Source organism: Myotis myotis, unplaced genomic scaffold, assembly GCF_014108235.1.
Source record: "Myotis myotis isolate mMyoMyo1 unplaced genomic scaffold, mMyoMyo1.p scaffold_m19_p_11, whole genome shotgun sequence".
Taxonomy (NCBI): Eukaryota; Metazoa; Chordata; class Mammalia; order Chiroptera; family Vespertilionidae; genus Myotis; species Myotis myotis.
The window spans coordinates 15677831-15694339 of NW_023416315.1; the positions used below are offsets into that span (position 1 = coordinate 15677831).

A 16509-nucleotide genomic window follows, 5' to 3' on the forward strand; every position below is an offset into this window, starting at 1 on the left:
TGCTGCTGAGGCTGGCAAAAGAACTCCCAGAAAGGAGGTGTGGGACAATCCACAGGGCCAAGAATAGTTCATGTTCCCACCAACCAGAATAGAAAGACCTCTGAATACTTAGACTCTGAATAGAAGGGTATTGCCTCAGTAGTGGGGCCAAATTAGCCCTAGACAACAGATAATATATTTAAAAGAAGAGTTTATATTTGAGAGCACTGGTAGATGAGTTAAAAGCAAGTTATGAAAAGAACCAAACCGTTTTCAACAGTTTAAGTTAACAGTATTTTAACTGAGACTCATTGGACCTAAAAATATTTAAGGGAATGCCAAAAATTTTTTGTCTCCCAACAGTATAAAATTCACAATGTCTGGAAGTCAATCAAATATTACTAGGCATGCAAAGAAGCAGAAACATATGACATATAATGAGAAGAGGCAATTAATAGAGTATACACAAATAGAATTAGTATACAAGCTATTGCACATATTTTGAATGTTGGAGAAAGGGTGGAGGAAAGCATGAGCATAGTGAGAGAAGTGGAAGTTATAAAAAGACCCAGATCAAATTTCTAGAGATGAAAAGTACAGTAGATGAAACAAAAAATTTACTGGATGGGATTAACAGCAGATCAGACACTAACGAAAAAGAGATTAGTGGGCTTTATGATCTAACAATAGAAACTATTCAAAATGAAACAAAGAAAAAAGAGTAGAAGATAAAAATGAACAGACCATCAGTGTTCTGTAAACATCATGTGGCCAAACATATGAGCAATCAGAATCACAGAAGGAGAGGAGAGGGAGACAGAAAAAATATTTAAAGAAATAACACAAGAAAATTTCCCAAATTTGATGAAAACTATAAACCCACAAATACAAAACCTTGAGCAAATCTAAAGCCAAAGAAAACCACATCAAGTCATAACATAAACAAATGTGATGAAGAAAAAAAATGTCAAAATCAGCCAGAGATATGAGGAAGTCATTGGTCAGTTTACTAATTTGGTGACGTACTGGTAGTCTGTTCACTATGGAGATAAAGAGAAGAGACTATTCTTTCTGAGAAAAACTTAAATGAAAGTGAAAGAGAGAAAGGGGTGACTAGCATTCAAGATAGATTTTGTCTTTTTTTTATGAGGAAAACTTGAGCAAATTTATAGGTTGAGGATAATGTTAATGATATTAATTATAAAATAAATGACATTGCTTAACTAATCCCTTACTTGTGTACCAGATACTATACTAAATACTTTTCATATACTGAGTCATTTAGTCTTCACTACAGTCTAATAAAATGGGGCTATTTTTACAATGGAAGAAACAGGCACATATTGATTCAATATTACTCCCAGTTACATAGTTAAAAAGTAGCAGAGCTGGAATTCAAACCAAACCCACCAGTGATATACCTGACCACTCTATGCTGAGCCAGCAAAGGGGTAGAAGTAGAGGTTGTAAAGGAGAGAAGGTATAGCTGATGAGTTAATGTCTAGGAAGAGGTAGAGGAGTATATCTTTGAGATCATAGGTGGATGAGCTGGTCTTCACCACAAGGACAGGAAGACTTTGTTTTTGAGATTTGGTGAAAGAAGTGAAGGGTGGATGTGGGTATAGATAAGTGGATCTGTTGATGTGGGGAATGAGTCTAGGCGGCCTTAATTTGTCCGGTGAACGAGTTAGGTATATAGGAAAGCTGAAGCTTCATATAACTGTTAAGGGGAAAAGTCAAACAAAAGGAGTGATGAATTATTGTCGAGAGCCCGGTTGTATTTGGCATCTACTTCAAATGACTATGTTGTATTATTTCCAGCAGTGAAAGGGACAGGGGGCGGGAGATGCATGATAAGGGTTTCAAGTTTATGCTACCTCCCAAATCATGGCAACTGTTTCTCGAAATGAGACCAAACTAGTAGGTAATGTCAAAGGAGGCCACAAGGATAGAGTAGGTTAATAATGGTGGCCACCTTGGTTTCCCTGCAGACACTCACACAGACACCTAATTGTTTCCTTATGCTGACCCTCTTCCAGATAAGTTCACTTGGTATTGGCTCTTACTGAGCTATTCCTTTCCTTGGAATGTCCTAGAATTTCAATTTTTGAAATTTTTTCCATGTTGTTACATTTCATCTATGAATCGTGAACTCTTGTTAAACTTTTAGCTCTAGAGTAAATGTTTCCTTCCATTCTCAATTACCAACAAGCCAATTCAGTAAGACAAGTATCTATTGTGCAATCATATTTATGAACTTGTGACATTATATCTAACCTTTTGTTGCAAATACTAGTTGACAATTTAAGATTGTCTTTGTGCTCTACTTCTTAGATTCTGCATTTTTAAAACATGACAAACTTGGTATCCATATGTATCATGCAGTGTGAAACTGCAACTATTTTTTCTAGGTTATGTTTATGTGTGAAGCATTTCATCTACTAGAATTGAGTCTGAAATTTCTAACCAGATCTTGATCTGCTGAAAAAGACAATTTACAATTTTATGGAAATGTCAATTTTTAAAAAATATATTTTATTGATTTTTTACAGAGAGGAAGGGAGAGAGATAGAGTTAGAAACGTCGATGAGAGAGAAACATCAATCAGCTGCCTCCCGCACAAACCCTACTGGGGATATGCCCGCAACCAAGGTACATGCCCTTGACTGGAATCGAACCTGGGACCCTTCAGTCTGCAGGCTGACGCTCTATCCACTGAGCCAAACCAGTTAGGGCAAAAAGTCAAATTTTTATGAATATTAACTTCCAGATTATGATTTTTACTAGAGGCCCGGTGCACAAAAATTTGTGCACTCGGTGGTGGGGGGAGGAGTCCCTCAGCCCGGCCTGTGCCCTCTCACTATCTGGGACCCCTCGGGGGATGTCCACCGGTTGGCTTAGGCCTGCTCCCCAGGTGATCGGGCCTAAGCTGGCAGTCAGACATCCCTCTGGCACCCCGGGAGCCTAAGCTGCAGGCAGACATCCTTAACGCTGCTGAGGAGGCAGGAGAGGCTCCCGCCACCACCGCTGTGCTGGCAGCCGTCAGCCTGGCTTGTGGCTGAGCAGAGCTCCCCCTGTGGGAGTTCACTGACCACCAGGGGGCAGCTCCTGTATTTAGCATCTGCCCCCTGGTGGTCAGTGTGTGTCATAGTGACCAGTCATTCCCAGTCCTTCTGCTGTTAGGATCAATTTGCATATTACCCTTTTATTATATAGGATTTTTTAAGGAGGGCAAAATCCATTCTTCAAGGTTTGGTCTTTCTTTTTTGTTTTTTAGTGGAGTAAACCATATAAAAAAAAATAGCTTATCAGTCCTCTTTCTGAATATCTATGACTTAATCTTTTCCAATTTTGTGTAGAAACTACAAAGACCTATCAGATGCTTGCCCTGTCAGGCTTTCTTCAGTTTCTTAGACACCAAAGGCAGTGGAGTGATAGAAACAGCAAATAGGAAAGGAAACCTCTCCATCCTCCGGCTTTTCCTGTGGTCATAAAACTTGCCAACATGCATCCTTGGCCCACCTCTCAACAACCTTCAAACTATTGCTACTTGAGAGGAAACTCAACCTGGGGAAAATATAGCTGAGTTTTCACTCCGTCTGAGCTAGGATCCGGCTGCCCCCGCCACTAGGATCTGATCATATACTCTCCAGTCTGAACTTCTGCTGTGAATCCTTCCTGTTTTCAAGCTCAATAGTTTTCAAGCTTATTTCAATCACCTTTTATTGTTGAAAGCACTAGCTATGTGTCAGGGGAAGTTAGAAAATACAGATAAGCAAAAATAAAAAGCATGAAAGCCGTACATTCTTACCCTCCAAGAACATCGTTTTGATGCCTTAGTTCTTATCCTCCTAGATCAGTGCCTCATTATACTCTCTGTTCGATGAATTGTCGTCACACTCTTTTAATTCTTTAAATACGGTTTCCTTTCATACTTGGAACGTATTTATAATAGTTGCGTTAAGTCTTTCCAACATCTGCACCCCCAAGGCAGTTTCTGCCTTTTCCCCTCTATTTCTTCACATATCTCATACTTTTGAAAATAGGACCTTTTAGATGATATGTTACAGCAATTCTGGATCCTCCCCTGCCTTTTTGTTTTGCTGTTTTGTTTTGTTATGGTTGCTCGTAAGTGTATATGTTTAGTGACTTGGCTGCGCTAAGTCTGTGAAGTGTATTTCCCCCATAGTGTTCAGCCTCTGACGTCTCTGCTTAGATATCCCTTCCTTGTTTTTATTTTTAAGTTTGGCTTCCTGGTGATTGCCCCTGTGTCAGCATAGCTTAGTGGTCAGCCACCGATTGGTCAGAGATAGAGTTTAAGCCTCCTGAGTGAGTGACATTTTCATCCTTTCCTCTGAGTCTGCATGTGGCTTGGGGACCACTTTTAGAGCTCAGGGGATTGGCCTATCTGATAGTTTGGAAGCTCCCCTTGAGGTAACTCCTGCATGGTCACAGCCGTGAGCTTTTCCACAGCCTCTGAGCCACCAGTACCAGCAGGGCCCTCTTTGGCTGTCTCAGGCACCAATTTCTTTGTTAAACGCTCACCTGCCTCTACTGGTATCATGAAGCTATGAGCCACCACTTGCTGTTAACCCTTGTGATAGCTATTGTTTCTGACAAAGCCCTGGGGCATGGATTCCACACTCCGTTCCAATAAGTCAGCGTCCTCAGGTAGAGCTGCAGGTCTTGGCAGCTTACTCAGCCCCACCTTGATCAGCAGGAGCTGGGGGACAAGGCACTCCGATCTCCTTGGGCTGCCCTCCCCACAGTCTCCCCATAGAGCAGGGGCCTGGGCGTGGGGATGGGAGCCGCTGAGCAGCTGCAGCTCTGTATCCGGTAAAGCTCTTTCACAACAGGCCTGGGGGTGGGGGAGGATGCAGCAGCTTCCCGGGCCTGCCCCGCCCCCCTGACTAGATCTGCAGCAGACGGAAGGTAGGTTCCTCACTGGCTGCCAAACCTGCCCAGAATAGTTCTTCCTCCGCGGGGAGCTGGGGTGATGGACACAGCGCTTGGTTCAGATGCCAGGATCTCCACTGTTCCCAGGCAGCCTCAGTGTATTTTGTTGAATAAATGCTGCTCAGTTTTTTGCACACCCTTAGGTCCCTTTCCAGAGGCTGTAAATGGTTGTCTAAGATAATAAATCAATGTTTTTCTGAGGGAGAAGATTCCTCAAGCTCTTCACACCACCATTCCAGAAGTTCCACCCCTGGCAGTGGTCTGTCATTTATAATGTTACTTATTTGCTTTAACTTACAATATGAAGAAAATTGTAAAATGCCAAATAGAGTTGTTGACTAACAATACAACTACTGAGTGTAGTTTAAGTGTTCTGTAATTTCTTTTTGTGTGTATCTCCTCAACCTGTGAGCTACCCTAGGGCAGGGCCTGTGTCACATTCACTTCTGTTTTCATTGTGCAGAGCAGTAGGTAGCAGACAATGGTCTTGTCATCTTAAAAACAAAATGAGTCCATAAACAGATGAGTCCATAATTACCTTACCCAATGGCTTGCCTCCTGTAGCTAGCTTGTTGGCTAATTCCAAGGCTGGCTCTCACATGGCCTTCATACACACATGCATATGTGAACACATACTCTTACACTGACCTTTTCATTGCCTTTTCCCAGTAACAATGTTTCTGAAAAGTGCCCATATGCAAAGCTTTTTTCTTTTTTTAACCTATTAAACTTTAAAGGCATAGTGCCTATATCCTATCCCCTTTTTCAGGAACCAATGAAAATATTTGAGACCTGAAATAAATTATACATTGGCTCAAAAATACAAAAAGAAAACTGCAGAACCAAAATAAGTGTGTTTAATTAAATATCTATAAAATGTAACATTAGGTCAACCTATACCAACAGCAAATCAACCTTTAAAAGGTTACATATAAATTATATTTAAGGTGACATATGAATACATTTAAAGATATTTCATTGAGAGGGTAGTTGGAAAATCCTCAGAGGTTTTAAAAATCTGTTCACAATATTTCATCCACATTTTAAAAATAAGGGTTGTGGGGACTGGAGCCCAAACCTGGCACCAGCTTTTAGGGACCTCGTGAAAGATCCCAAATACTTTCACAAAAAAAGTAATGGTTTTATAGTGCACTTAGCAATGTTTTTCTATTCTGATTTGGATAGAGACACCACGAAGCCCCATTGTGTAGACATTTTGTCATTTACAGTCATTCATTTGCTCCGTTGGCAAACATTTGCCAAACACATACACTGTGCCTGTGGTTCCACTGACTGGTGTGAGAGTGAAGAGCAAGGTAGCCTGGGCCCTTTCCTCCTGGCGTCTATTTACTAGTTGGGAAGAAACTTTTTTTAATCACATAAGTCTATTGGTGCCTATTGTAAAATGAAAAACAGAGTTCTTTGGGGATGGGTGGTGTATGTGGATATTAAGATTTAGAAGTCAGAGGAGATTGATATTTAAGCTGAGGTATGAAGAAAGATTTGGAGTGAAGCCGGAGTAAAGTGAGGAATGGCCAGTACAGCAACCCCGGGGAAGGAAAGAGATTGATGCGTTTGTGGAAATGGGAGGCAGCTCGAATGGCCAGAGTGCTGAGAGAATGAGGAGGGTGTGTGAAAGAGGCCGGGAGGGTGGCAGGCTCGCACAGGACTGTAAGGACCATTTCAAGGATCTTGAGTTCTATTCCACTTGAAGAGTTTTGATCACCCAGCAAAACAAGACTTTGTTTGAATTTTTAAAAGTTCCCCATGGAAAGCAGATGAACAGGGTCCCTAAATGGAAGCAGTGATGGGAGGGGAGCACAGCAGAGGTTTTATAGTCCTCCACTGACAGCTGGTGTGACTTAGACCAGCAGGATCAGGGGAGGGAGAGGAAAGTTACAGATTCGAGAAAATATGGAGGTAAGGACAACAGGCATTGAAAAACAAATCGTTTCTTTAGTTCTGTTTGTCGATACTGTTAGTTCAGCTAAAGTCAAACCTAATATAAAATACTCATTGCATTGTGGTAAAACTTGAGGGTTTGGTGCTGTGTTATGATGTCTGTTTACTACTTACCGCCTGACCCAGAAAGTAAATCAAAAGTTCCTTTATCAGAAAGGAGAAAGGAATAAATCATATTGCTGCATGTACCAGATAAACTTCCATGTTCCTTTGATAGTGGTGGCAGAGGCGTTGTGTACACGAGAGTGAACATGGATTTTTGGAGCTGAACCATTTAGGTTTCAATCCTGATTCTGCCTTTAACTATCTCTATAACTTTGAACAACTTACTTAACTTTTCAAACGTTAATTTAACTCGAGATAATACCTACCTCATAAACCATTTTTGTGAACAAAATAACTGATGTACAACACTTGCTCATAATAGATGCTCAATAACTACTAGTTCTCTCAACATAAAAAATAGCCATCCTAGTTATCTATACTATTCGGATTGTTTGCTAGACCTAGAAATATTTTAGAAATGTTTTAGAATTGGAGGAATTTGACTCAATTCATTTCCTCAATTTGCAGATGAAGAAATTGCAGTCTTCATCTAGAGAGGAAAACGGGTTGCCCAGGGGTGCAGAGCTTACTGGAGGCAAGATCGAACTAGAAATATTTTCTCCAAACATCGTCTCTTTCTAGTGAAAGATTTTATAAGATGTCCACATATTCATGTTATTCCTGCTAACAGCACAAAGAAGCTGATGGCTAACCATGATGCTGTGTTCTCTTTGCTAGTTGCATGCCTTGGGAAAACTTGCTGGAACCAGAGTGGCAGAATTAAAAGCCAAGTACACCTTCCTGCACGACACTCTCATAAGGTATGCTGCTTACTCAGTAAAAGATGTGGGGACACCTTCCATCACATTTATATTTTTACTTGTGATGGGACCTATCTTATTTTGCATTCCCCTTAAAAGCAGATCCTGAGGCAGGAATTTGAGCCCGAGTACTTTGAGAAGTGATACCAGAAATTATCGTGAGAGAGTGGGGAAGTGAGACGGGGATGGGAGGAATCCAGCTGGCCATGTGTTAATCTTCGGGTTAACACTGTGGCCCCTGGGGCTCTGTCTCTCGAGGACACTGTGTGTGACTGTGCAGAACACACATCAGAACTCTCCACGGATGGGCAAGGGCATTTGTCCATCCCTCTCTGATTAAGGATTGCTGCTAGGAAGATGAGCTCCTGGCACATCTAGCTTGCCCTTTGAAAAGCCAAGCAAGCTCCTGTGACCAGAGAAGTTTCTCAGACAGAAGCACAGAGGTGCTGTTGATATATATATGAGACTGCGCCAAGGGATTTGGGCGGGACACTGACATTCTCCCTTTCCCCCACCTCCTGCTGCATAGCCTTGCATGATGTCTCCATCAAAAGCCAAGGAGAGCCGAAACCGGTTTGGCTCAGTGGATAGAGTGTCGGCCTGCGGACTGAAAGGTCCCAGGTTCGATTCCGGTCAAGGGCATGTACCTGGGTTGCGGGCACATCCCCAGGGGGTGTGCAGGAGGCAGCTGATCGATGTTTCTCTCTCATCGATGTTTCTGACTCTCTGTCTCTCTCCCTTCCTCTCTGTAAGAAATGAATAAAATATATTAAAAAAAAAAAAAAAAGCCAAGGAGAGGCAGCCATGGACAGAAACTCCATTCTGCCATTCCCCAGCCGTCCCTTCCCCCAGTCTCCAACCGTTGCCCCTACTTCTTTTCTTGGTCAGTCATTTCTCCACCCTCAGGATGAGAGCAAGAGTGAATGGCTAGGAGAGCAGAGCTGCATCCCTATGCATCCTGCCCCATACTTCTCAGCTCCAGGAGGCCCCTCACCACACCACACTCCAGAGCCTTCAGCTTTTATTCCTCCTCCTCCTCGTCCCCATCCCCAAGCTAAATCCTCACCCTCATCCCTAAATGGAGACTCCATTTCCCACAATTAGTCCTGCCTGACTGTGTGCACATGTAGTTCTCAAGACTCAGGAACTTAGAGGATTTAGATGGAAAGTCTGGGGTCATCTTTCCCAACACACTGACCATTGCTTAACTGGGAGAAAACTCCATGCAGTTCTGGGGCATCTCTCTGAGCCTCTTTGCAGATGCAAGGACCATTGCCACACCCTCACCTCTTAATAGCTCTAATCCAGAGCCCTGCTGAGCTTTGCTGGTGCCGGCATGCTTCCTCATTGCCTGGCCCACTGGGCCCCAGTGACAGACAGCAAGGCAGGACCAAGGCTATAGCGTTATTTCTTCCTACTTCCCAGTCGTGTTGCAAAACCATTACTCACCTTCTGCCACCCACACGTTACCTCCTCTTGAACCCTTAGTTCTGTTTTCCTTTTTGTCATTATGAACACCCAGTGCTCTCTCCCACCCCCACTGCCTGGTGGGTGGGGAAGGCATGATGGAGTAGACTGTTCGCTTTGCTGCTGGGGCTGCAGCAGGGCAGATAGAGGCTGGAAATGCTGGCCTGAAACTGATGAGTTTTCCCGAGAAGCTACGTTATAAGAGCCATTAAAGTCTCTTCTGCTGACACTCTCTTTCAAGTCCATGTGGCTAAATGGCCACTTGCCTTCTGGCGGGAGCCCTAACCGCCTTGTCCACCCCCTTTCTGGGAGAAAGCAGGCCCTGTGTGTCCCCGCGGCGTGACCCTGTTCTTGTGGGACGCAGCACACAGGACTCAGAGGTCCACCTGCTCCAGAACGCCAAGCGGTTCACCGAGCGGATCCACCAGCAGCGGCTCCACCTGCAGCAAGCGGACAAGTTCCCGGAGGCCTTCTCCACCGAGGTCTCCAAGATGAGAGAGCAGCTCCTCAGGTATCAGAACGAATACAACGCCGTGAAGGAAAGAGAGTACCACAACCAGTACAGGCTGAACAGGTAAGTGCCCGGTTCTCCCAGCACGCCGACGACAGACGCGAGCCACGCCGTTTCCACATGAACAAAACGCCGCTAAGTTGGGAATGTTAGGGACGATGAGTATGAGCTAGCAACGCTGACATGATCAGCGGCCTATCTCTGTCCTTGATTCCCTAGAACAGTCAGTCCCTGAATCATAAGGTTGCACAACTTCTAGAAAAAGCTGAGGTGACAGGGAGACGCTCTCAGGAAAAGGAGTTCCCTGCTGCGTTTCCCGTGTGTCAGGGAAGCCACCAGCTTTGGGAGCTGCAGCCAAAGAACACACTCTTGAGAGCCAGGGTTGGGGCTCGCTGGCTCTCGGGGGCCCTGGCCGGGGCCCCTGAGTCTGTTTGCAGCACCAGATCATGCGTCTGCAATGGCGAGTGCCCCCCCCCCCCCCACACACACACACTTTCCAGACTGGCCTACGTGAGCTGAGAGTCTTACCTGGCTAGTCTTCTAACATCAGAACTCAGAACACACATTCAGCCTCATTCCCCCATTACTAAGCTATTCCTGAGGATCAAGGAAGAAAGTTACTTCCTTTTCGAAGAAACATTTACTTATCCAAATCTCCAGGATGTCATTCGGTGAACTAAAGCAGAAAATGTATTGCGAGAAGGGCCGATGTTATTTCCAAAATCTTTACTAACATTCTGTCTGTGAGTAGCAAGTCAGGGAGAGAGTTTGTATAGCAAATCCCACTAAATTGAATTTTAAAACGAGTGTAATCCAGGTTTTGTGCTGCGGTGTGCTGTTTGCTGTGCCTGAACACTGGAGAGAAAGCCAAAACATCTCTCCTAGAATTGGTTACTGTGTAAGGTATCACAACGTTCTCTGGCTATTTTTAAGAGGTAAATTTCTGACCAAGGGAATGTAATTCAGTCCTGCTGATGGATAAGCAAATGACTTGAGTGACCTCCTGGGGACCTTGAAAATCCTGGGTTTTGAATCCTCTCTTTGGGGCCTATTTTTTTCAGCTGGGGGTGCGGGGAGGGCAGGAGAGGGGGTGAAGAAGGCTAGTTCTTTTTTGTCTTTCAATCTAACCAGTTTCAGACTCACCAGTGCAATCTATAAAAAGAAAGCTTAGCTATTTCTGTGCTTTGTAAGCACTCTTTCAGTTGAAAAAATAATGAAATTAAAACAATTGGTGGTTGTTCATTAGTATTGAAAATATGAATGCTTGACATTTCCATGAAAGGGTAAGAAGAACATAAGTCACTTGATATTTAAGTTGTTTAAAATTTCCGAGTATTCCTGCCAAGGGGAAAAAAACAAAACAAAACACAAAAACATCCAGAACTCTTGCCTTTTAGGTATAGACAGGCAAATTGTTCATTGAGCTACTTGGGGCAGGGAGGGACCGTGCACACTGACCAACAGTGAACAAGAACATTCAAAACGCACATTTGCAAAACTGCTTAGTGTGTATTCTTTTTGGATTTGTAATGCATGATACTTTAGCTTCAGCAGACTCCTTTGCATTCTCAAATGTTAACAGCTCCAAGAAGTAACAAGTGTATTTTCATAAAAATAACAGTGATGCCGAAAGAAATATCAGGAAAGAGTAACAGGCTGCGTATTTCATTGGCTTCACATGCTTAGTATTACATGGTACCGAAACAAATTCAGTCAACACTCTTTCCCCAGGAAAAAAAAGTAGATATTTCCATCCCCACAGAAAAATAAGCCAGTTAGAGACTGTTCATCCAAATATACAGATGGTGTTCTTCACATCGGTACAACAAACCCTCTTTTTATTCAGGGTCTAAATAATAGAAACCCAAATAACTAGCACTTCTCAACCCCAACATCTGTAGGAATTTCTGAATCATTGGAAACAACTAAGAATATTATACTGTTCAAATATGCTATCAAGAAAGGACTTGATACTGTATTTTGGTTGATTTTCTCATGTTTTCACATAATGTAAATCAATAAATGCTAATGGTAAGTATATTATGTGGTCAGTTAATAATTTGTTTTAATGCGTAGTTTTGGTTTGGAGATTAGTGCTTATTGATGATCTCTTGATAAATATGCAGCTCAGGACATAGTATGTAACCCACTTAAATAAGTTAAGTGAATACATTATAAATAAATAATGAAGTAATTAAATAAACACTATTCATAATTTATTTTGAAACGAAATAGAACTCATTCTATTTCTAGAAACTTCCCCTGAAAAGATTTTCCAATATTTTTCAACATTTTCCTTGCCTTCACTTTACCTTTTTTTTTTTTCACTTCTCTGCTTTCTAATAATTCCTAAGATTTGGAAAGTAAATAAATTGAGTCTCTCATGCTAAATCTGATGCATTCTGGAAAGTGCCCATCAGCTGGGGGAGCAAGGCCACGGCCCGCGCTGTCGCAGGAGAGGACGTGGAGAGTGGGGACACTGTTGCACATGTGCGGGGCTCTCCCTGTGCGGTCCTGGCCTTGGTGACTATGCCCCCCCCCCCCCCCCCCCCGTAGCTGGTCCCTGTGGGTGCTCACCCAGAGTGTAGTACAGTGGGGCCTTGACTTAGGAGTTTAATTCGTTCTGTGACAGAGCTCGTTAAGAAGCTCGTTAACTCAAATTACTCTGTCAACTCAAAGCAAAAAAATCGGCCGAGAGAGACGGCTCGTATCTCAGAAAAACTCGTTAGTCAGGGCACTCGTAAGTCAAGGCCCCACTGTAGCTATTTTCCATTCTTACTCCAGTAGTGACAACAACGTGGGAACCGAAACAAACAGATCCTATAAGAAGGGAACAGGAATTATTCTAGCACTGCATCTGGCATCCCAGCAACTTAGAATATGACAGAGAGGCATACAGGTCATCAGGATTAGCTGCAAGGAAAACTCACAGCTGGAACAGATTTCACCTTCTGAACTTAAAAATCTTTCCTAGCTCGATCCCCAGTGTGGGGTGTACTGGAGGCAATCAATGATTCTCTCTCATCAGTGATGTTTCTGTCTCTCTCTCCCTCTCCCTTCCTCTCTGAAATCAATATATATCTATATATATATACTTTCCTGCCTGCCTGCTCTGCGGCAACCAAGAACAGAACCAGCTTAGCACAGGTTTTGCAGTGTAGTCCTCACAGCCGAGGGAGAAACACCTGAGCTCCAACCCTAACGATCCCGATTCCTTGCTAAGCCTTCCCACCGAATGTGACATTTGAATTGTTTCCAAGCTTCCTATGTGGTCCTGATTCATGTCAGAGTTTGAGAACCGTTGGTCCCAAAAGTGGTTCTCAGGCCTGACTACATGTGAGAATCACCCGCGTCTCCTCCCAGTGACACTCAGCCTCTGCCAGCACCTTGGTGACAGGGCCACACCTCCACAGCAGCCAGCCCAGCCCTGGGCGGCCTGCCTCTCAGATGGCGATTGCTTGTACTGGTTCAGAAATCTATCTTCTTGCAGCCTCCTCCCATTGGGCTGGTTCTGCTCCTGGTGGTGAATAATGCCTCTTGCCCTCGGCAGCACACAGGGTTCCTGCACTGTCCATTCACCCACAAGTCCTTCAAACCAAAAACCTTTGATGGCATGGTTTTAGTTAGGACTTTCTTGCTGCAGAAAAGAAATCCCGAGGAGCTTTGACATCGAAGCACCTCTTCGTCAGGAGAACTGAAAACGTCAAACAGGTTTCCATTTTAATGTCAGTTTAAAAGGTTAAGAGTTAACAAACCAAAACAAGGGGAGTGGTCAGCATGTTTATAATGTTCTTGTGAGTTTCAAATCTATTTCCTTACTCAAGCCTTGTCTTGGCAGCACTTGCTGCACCTCCTACAGCAAGAGGCACACAAAAATTTTTTAATCCCCACAATGCCATGCAAAAAAGAGAATCCAAAAGGAGAAAAAAAGACATTCTGCATAAATATGTTTATTACACTATCTATGATCATAAAAGGGGTAATATGCTAATTAGACCAGACATCATTGCAGACTTCCTTCCAGACGAAGCTGGGGCCGGAGCAAAGCCAGTGCCGGCAACTGGGGGAAGGAAGGCCTACTCTTGCATGAATTTTCATGCATCGGGCCTCTAGTTATTTATAAAAGTAGAAAAATTGAAAGCAATCTATGAACCATGTCCAGCACGGTCATGGTGAACCTGAGGAGGGGCAGTGAAGGATTAAAGCAGATAGACAAGAGAATACAGTAGGTGCCAGGTAGGATCACTGCCTGGATGAGGGACAATGGCACAGCCTATAAGCCAAAGCTTTATTTTATAGTCAGATCACACAAACCTAAACAAGGGGAATGGTCAGCATGTTTATAATGTTCTTGCGAGTTTTAAATCTATTTCCTTACTCAAGCCTTGTTTTAGCAGCACTTGCTGCACCTCCCACAGCCCATTAGCTACCTAGGAACAAGGGAGAACTATAAGGTCAAGCTTAATTGTGCCTGCAGGGCTCTGCCCTCCAAGCTGGGACTTGTATGTGGCTCTGCCACAGGTCAGTCCGAGGTTTGACCCTATAGACACTCCCTACACATCTAAATTCTAAAAAGTAATGGAATGTTAAAAAAAAAAATAATGTATTCCAGAGGCAGCTTGGTACTGAGAAACTCACTGGAGTCAGATAGGAATGGGTTTGAATGTCAGTGCAGCTGGGACTGTGTGACTTTGCAAAGGTGCTTCACTCCCCAGTTTCTTCATTTGTACAATGAAGATAATAATACTTACTAGCAACGTTCTGCAGTTTAGAAACGATGCGTGTACCTGCATATGATGGGTTCAGTAAAAAACAGATAATATTTAGAATTATTTTATTATGGTATATCCACCCACTAGAAAACCTTGAAACGATAGCTATTAAATTATTAATTATGAAGTCTGTTTTGCAATTGGGAAACTATTTTAATTAGATGCTGGGTCAAAATGGATTCAATCATATATACAGATTTAACATAATTTTATTAAAAGGTACTAAAAGGAACATAATACAAATATGTTAATTAAGTATAATATTAAAAATCTTTAATATTTAGATAAGAAAGATCTAAATATTAGATCTTTATTAGATTTATTTGAAAGATATTAAAGTAATATTAAAGATGATAAAAGGAAAATAAAAATGACCACCTGGTGTGATGAGGTGGGATTATGAACGATGTACTGTTGACCCCTGAACGATGTGACAGGAGGCTGGGGCACCCCCCCACACCGCCAGTCAAAATCTTTATATAACTTTTAACTACTAATAGCCTACTGTTGACCAGAAGCTTTACCAATAAATAACATAAACAGTCAATGAACGCATATTTTGTACATTATATGCTATATTCTTACAATAAAGTAAGCTAAAGAAAATGTTATTAAGAAAATCATATGGAAGAGAAAATACATTTACAATATTTCTTGAAAAAAAATCTGCATATAAGTGGACCTGCCCAATTCAAACTTGTGTTGTTCAACAGTTAACTGTATTTCTCTATAAATACAAAAACACATTTTTTCAAAGGACAAAAGTCAATCACTGTTTCTTCATTTAAAAAAGAAAAAGAAAATGAATAATAGAAAAAAACCAAAATGAATAATAGAAATATAATTAGTTAAAACTTCCCTAAATAATTAGCCATTTTACGTTTGTTTAAAGAAAAGATTGTAAATTGACTTGTGAGAGAGCTGCTTTGTCACCATTTTGAAACTCAAGCACACCAAGGTTGCCTTTACAACCGAACTATAGCAGCACACTACTGCCCCCACGTGGCAGGATGGGTGAGGCGTAGGATCAATAGCTTGGAAGTAGTAAAATATCAATTTATATGCAAGCTCTACAAGCAAAGGCATAAGTATTCAAAGGTCTGAAAAGTTCAGCTTTAGCTTGTGGCCAAGACAGCTAACCTACATTACATTCCATGTGGCACATATTGATTACACGAACCTTAGTTTACATTATTGCAAATAAAATTTCACAAAAATGAAACCTGGTATGCATGCATCTTTAGCTCCATGTTCCCAGACCTACCGGCTAGTAGGACCTGCTTATGTGATGGAACCAGTATAAGCTGATTCAGGAATCCAGAAAGACATTAGTTCATTGCAAATAACATAAGAAGAAATGGCCCAGAGCATGCCTGGAAGGAGCCAGAGTCTAGGGAGGGAGTCATGTTCCCAAGTACCTATATGTGATGAGGTAACTGTCCCAATAGGCTGCGTTTACAGTGTTGTGGGAGGTCTGGAAAGCATCACCTACATGGGCCTGTGGGACGCGCTGAAGCCATCATACAGAAGAAACACTGGGCCTGGCAAACAAGCATTGGGAGTACACTGGGAGAAGGGAAGGAAAAGTTATTACTGCAGAAATAGCTAACTCTTTTGTACTTTGTCAAACCTCCTTTTTAATTTTTTTTTTTTTTTTTTGCAGCTTATTGGAAGAAAAAGCTCTCATAATAAAGGAATTTGAGAAGATACCTAAGCCAGGAGTAAGTCTTATCTAGATGGTCTAGAGTTTGTTAAAATAGCTGGATTCAAACATCATTTTTTATAAATATGAATGCATTGCCACAACCAAACCCCAAACATTGGAAAGATCCAGAAGTCTTAACCATGGACAATACCGAAAGGAATAGCTGTATAACTTCTGGAGTAAACATAGGTGGTGCCTATTACAGGCTTTAGCTATTTGGCACCTAATTTAGGCTGTTTTGTTAGACAATATTTGCTTTGTTTCCAGAAGGAGAGAAAAGGATTCTGTGGT

General features: G+C 42.3%; 1 protein-coding gene across 1 annotated transcript in view; it reads left to right on the top strand.

The window, feature by feature from the left end:
• Nucleotides 1-16509, top strand: part of CCDC146 (coiled-coil domain containing 146) — a 112828-nt gene that overhangs the window by 64447 nt on the left and 31872 nt on the right. Inside the window, exons 3-5 of the mRNA XM_036327616.1 lie at nucleotides 7681-7763; nucleotides 9595-9804; nucleotides 16177-16234. Of these exons, the coding sequence (XP_036183509.1) occupies nucleotides 7681-7763; nucleotides 9595-9804; nucleotides 16177-16234 (351 nt within the window). The remainder of the gene's footprint in view (nucleotides 1-7680; nucleotides 7764-9594; nucleotides 9805-16176; nucleotides 16235-16509) is intronic.